This window comes from Manihot esculenta, chromosome 11 (assembly GCF_001659605.2).
Source record: "Manihot esculenta cultivar AM560-2 chromosome 11, M.esculenta_v8, whole genome shotgun sequence".
NCBI lineage: Eukaryota > Viridiplantae > Streptophyta > Magnoliopsida > Malpighiales > Euphorbiaceae > Manihot > Manihot esculenta.
Window position 1 is genome coordinate 8,895,354 of NC_035171.2, and position 4,789 is coordinate 8,900,142.

Consider the following 4,789-nt stretch of genomic DNA (forward strand, 5'->3'; position numbering starts at 1 on the left):
TCAATAATAATAAAAAAAAATTATTATTCAGTTTCTATAGTATAACAAAATTTACTATCTAGTCTTTCAATTTGAAAAAATATATTAAAATATTAATATTTTAAAAAATATATTAAAATATCTCTAACATTTTAAAAACTCTACTAATTAACTTTTTTTATTAATTTTATCATTAAAAAATTTACTAATTAGTTTTTCTTTTATCATAATCATAAAGACATGAAAAAGGCAATCCAAAATGCAGGCAATCACATTTTCCTTGAGTTGCCTGCATGTCAATCCAGCTGTTGACAAACTTCATTTGACATATGTGAATGAAATAATAAGAAATAAATATTTTCTTATATATTTAAAATTTTATACTTTTGAATAAATACTTTGAGAAAAATTTGATTTTCAATTATTCATGAAAATATATCAATCAGTAAAACCCTGAGAAAAAAAAAAAGAAAGTGATTAACAAAGCATATCTCTTCAGATTTTTTTGTTTTTTCTTACAAGAGTACTGCTACTGCAAGCAAAAAAGCAGAGACACCCCCACATCCCTGTAATGTACACTTGTCTACCCTCCATTCCAATGGCAATTTTAAACTTTGATGCATTCAAATTGAATAACTGCCACATGATTTCATGCCCACTTGCTCTCTTCCATAACTCCACTGCTGGATAAACAATTGGTTAAAGTTCTAAAGGAAAAAAAAGAGGAAAAAGGAAGTGCTTTCTGCTTTCTTGGTTTCTCTGCAACAGTCTTTTGTCTCTTATTGCAATCATGAAAATATAGCCAGGCAAAATCAAAGTTTAAGTTTGATTCAAAGTTTAAAAAAAGCACAGAAGAACTTTGAGTGCTTAAATCTTTTTCTACAGAAACGGGATATGAACCTTCTTGCTCTGTTTCTGCCCATCTGGGCATTGTGTAGCACATTTTTGTTTTTCTTGCTTGATGCCAGACCTGAGTCTACATTCTCTTCCATTTCTGGGCCTTCTCTTCTTGCTAAGAGAGAACCCATTTCGCTCTTCTCTGTAAAAATGGAAGCTCAATCTCCAGGTACGTCGACTAGGTCACTTTGTGTTTTTTCTTAGGGATTCACATTATGGGTTTTGATTATTGAACTATGTTCTTTTGTCTTAAATATATGCTTCATTTGATGTCATATATAAATTTTGTTTTGCTTTTGTATTCAAACTCTGAAAACTGAGAGCAATAATTTGATTTAGTGTAGATTTCGTCTCTATCTCTGCAATTTTGGTTACTGGGTAAATGTGGAGAAGGAAAAAAATCCTTCAATATGGAGCCAATAGAATGCAAACTGCACCATGAGATTGTGTCTTATTTTCTTTCTTCCCTTTGCTTCTCCTCAGTGCCTCAGCAGGTGGTAGAGGAACTGCTTTTTGTTGGTTGATTCTGTAGGTTAAGTACGAAGTATTGATTTGCTGAATCAATTTCTATATTGTTTCCTGGAAATATTTGAGATTAATATTTTATTCAGTTTTCACAATTTGCTGCAAAGATCATGATTTTTTCTCCTTTTTCTCTCCTTGTACCTTTTTTTTCTTGTCCTGATGCTTTTGAGCTCTCCCTTTTTTTTTTTTGGAATTTGTTCCAATATATAATATATTTGGTATGCTATTTTCCTGCTTACCCAGGACTGTCTACGGTTCCTATGGTAAAAATAGTGCACCATCAAGATTTGAACAAGAGAATCCTCATAGCACTAATTGTTGCTTCTTCTCTCCTTGGAGGAATCTTGATGTTTCTGTCATGTTTCTGGATCCTTAGAATGAAAAACTCAAAGAACTCTAGCTCCAAATGTAACGAAAAATTTGGTATGTTCTTTGTCCTGAAGTCACATTCCAGTGATTTACAGCTTTTTCCTGCCTACAATTAACTGCAGTTATGCTTATATGTCCAAATTTTTCTGTTTATTTGTGTAATTCAATATTAAGATGCTGGAAATGGGCATTCCCTGAGTCCAATTCTGGATAAATTTAATTCCTTGAAGATGGCTGGTAAGAAGGGTTCCATTGCTTTGATGGAATATCAGTTGTTAGAAGCAGCAACAAACAATTTCCAGGAAAATAATTTACTGGGTGAAGGTGGTCATGGACGTGTCTACAAAGCTCATTTCAATGACAAATTCCATGCAGCAGTGAAAAAACTGGAGGGCATAGGACAGGATGTACAAAGAGAATTTGAGGTAACATCATGCTGAAATTGCTTTGAATATCCATTGCTGGGTGTATGAATTCTCATTAGTTTCTCCCTTCCAATGTCAATTGCAAGTGCAGAATGAGATGAAGTGGTTGACAAAAATTCAGCATCAGAACATAATTTCTCTTTTGGGATACTGCATTCATGGTGAAGCAAAGCTCCTTGTGTATGAAATGATGCAAAATGGGTCTTTGGAAAGTCAATTGCATGGTATACTTCCTTAGAAGAAAATGGAATGAAAGATGTGAATGTTATGAATCCTTTTGCTTATTGATGTTGTTGATGGACATTTTAGGACCAACACATGGATCAGCTTTAACTTGGCATCTCCGGATGAAAATTGCTGTTAATGTTGCAAGGCATGTGCAATGCTCATTTTTGCTTTTTATACTTTATTCTCTTTCTTTTTCTTTTTCTTTTCCAAAGAAACTTTCTTTCTTGTGCTAACTTGTGGTCACTGCGATTAATGACTTGATGTTGACCAGAGGACTAGAATACCTCCATGAGCATTGTAATCCGCCTGTCGTCCATAGAGATATAAAGTCATCAAACATTCTTCTAGATTCCCACTTCAATGCCAAGGTAAAAAATATAAATAGCAGCTTAACATTTAATCCTCACCTGTTCTTGTCAATTGCTCTTTATGATGCCAACTGGAATTACTTCCTTCAATGAGTTCTTGTTCAGCTTTCAGACTTTGGCCTTGCTGTAACTTCTGGGATCGAAAACAAGAACATAAAGCTTTCAGGAACTTTAGGTTATGTCGCCCCAGAATACCTTTTGGAAGGTATGCTAAAATTGTCTACAATGCTGATGGTAGAAAGTTTATTATGTTTCATTGCTTATGCTATTTTCAGTTCCATCACATGAAATAGATCACGTCTAATGGAAATCTTTGTGAATTGGCATGATATTCTTCCCAGTTCCTACTTTTAAAGGATTAAAAAGTGAATATTCTTGCTTTTTTTTTCTTTGCATGATCTCTTAGCTCAGTAAGGTTAATAACTTGCAGCTAAAATTTTCCATTTCCTCAAAGTTAGTGCTTTGCTTATCTAGCTGAATCAAATACGACTCCTCATGTCTATTTTTAATCCTTTGACATAGAATGGCATTAATTTGTTGTCATCATTCATCATCAATATCTTAATGAAGCTAACATGTGTTTCTGCAGTCAGAATGATATCCAAAATTCATTGAGAATGCCTATCCAATTCATTCTGGGATCAAGAAAGCTTGTAAAATCGATTAGAATTTTGTCCTTTAGGCTTGTTTTGCACTGAAATTAACCAAGTCCTAAAGAATCAAGTGAGAACTGTTGTATGAGGCATGTATTGCAGTGATTCTCCTGTTTGTTTGAATGTTGAAAATGAATTCAAGGGTGTCACGACTGGCCTATTTCCTTTACAAACACATCCATATGATTGGAAGAGAAACATCTCTGGCACTTTTTATGGTTTTTTTTTTCTTTGGTGAAAGGTGAGACTTAACATATATCCTTTTGGAGTTGTTCAGGTAAATTAACTGATAAAAGCGATGTCTATGCCTTCGGAGTAGTTCTTCTGGAGCTACTCATGGGAAGACGACCAGTGGAAATGATTTCAGAAGATCAATGTCAGTCTATAGTTACATGGGTAACTTCCTTTTAACACTATGCAGCTGTAATCTATGAAATAATCCCTATTAGAATTCCAAGCTTGTGGAACTTAATGTACTCCCATTTTTGCAATGTAGGCCATGCCTCAGCTTACTGACAGATCAAAGCTTCCAAATATTGTGGACCCTGTTCTTAAGGATACTATGGATTTAAAGCACTTATACCAGGTACATACATTATGTCAGAACATGTGCTTATAAATTTTTTTCTTCGTGGTTGTACTTGACAAGTTGGATTATCTATTTCCATTGAACAGGTAGCTGCAGTGGCAGTACTATGTGTACAACAAGAACCGAGTTATAGGCCGCTGATAACGGATGTTCTGCATTCGCTTATTCCTCTTGTACCAGTCGAGCACGGAGGATCATTAAGACTAACAGAACCTCTGCCTTCTTCATTGCATTCTCAGAAATGATGTTGGAATATGCAGATACGTTTATGTTCTTCATGATCATTTTTTTTCACACGACTATTTCCTTAGTAGATTTGAATGCATTCTGATCATTACAGGAATTGTTTTTCCCTTGTCATCACAGTTGTAAATTAATTGAATCAAATGTGATGTGTTCATATTCAGTTTTTTGTAATGGTGCATTTCCAAGAACTTGAGTAAGATGTCAGCTTTAGAGGCAAAAATGGGAGGAAACTTGAAGTTAGATTAATCTTTTAAGTGTGGGGTTCGTCGGGTTCTTACGTTTTTATATCTACAACGTAAGGATTCATGGGGTTGGTCGATTAAGGGAGGTCCTCTGGAAAAATATATAGCTCGACGCTTGTTCGGGCAGGGTGATCACATTTTCTTTTAACAGAAGTGAAACTTGAAATGGTAATGGCATGATTTTGTGAACTGATCCATCTTTTCATTAGGTAGTTCATAAGTTTAATGACAAAATTGAAGTATCTCCTTTTCCTGGTAGTGCGAAATC

The 4,789-nt window shown here is 34.5% G+C and overlaps 1 protein-coding gene across 1 annotated transcript; it reads left to right on the top strand.

Moving 5' to 3' along the window:
- The first annotated feature begins 522 nt into the window (after positions 1-522).
- LOC110626006 (probable receptor-like protein kinase At1g80640) lies at positions 523-4,525 on the top strand. Its single transcript, XM_021771730.2, has 10 exons — positions 523-1,045; positions 1,645-1,824; positions 1,945-2,195; positions 2,287-2,419; positions 2,505-2,568; positions 2,695-2,791; positions 2,897-2,996; positions 3,722-3,840; positions 3,941-4,030; positions 4,120-4,525. Exons 1-10 carry the CDS (start codon positions 874-876, stop codon positions 4,276-4,278), a joined length of 1,365 nt encoding a protein of 454 aa, XP_021627422.1. The 5' UTR covers positions 523-873; the 3' UTR covers positions 4,279-4,525.
- Positions 4,526-4,789: the final 264 nt, after the last annotated feature.

Excerpts from the sequence above, each read along its gene's own strand:
- LOC110626006 (XM_021771730.2), top strand. The coding sequence starts at position 874 with ATGAACCTTCTTGCTCTGTTTCTGCCCATCTGGGCATTGTGTAGCACA. Across the intron at positions 1,046-1,644 it reads AATGGAAGCTCAATCTCCAG|GACTGTCTACGGTTCCTATG; the intron begins GTACGTCGACTA and ends CTGCTTACCCAG. Across the intron at positions 2,196-2,286 it reads ATGTACAAAGAGAATTTGAG|AATGAGATGAAGTGGTTGAC; the intron begins GTAACATCATGC and ends TTGCAAGTGCAG.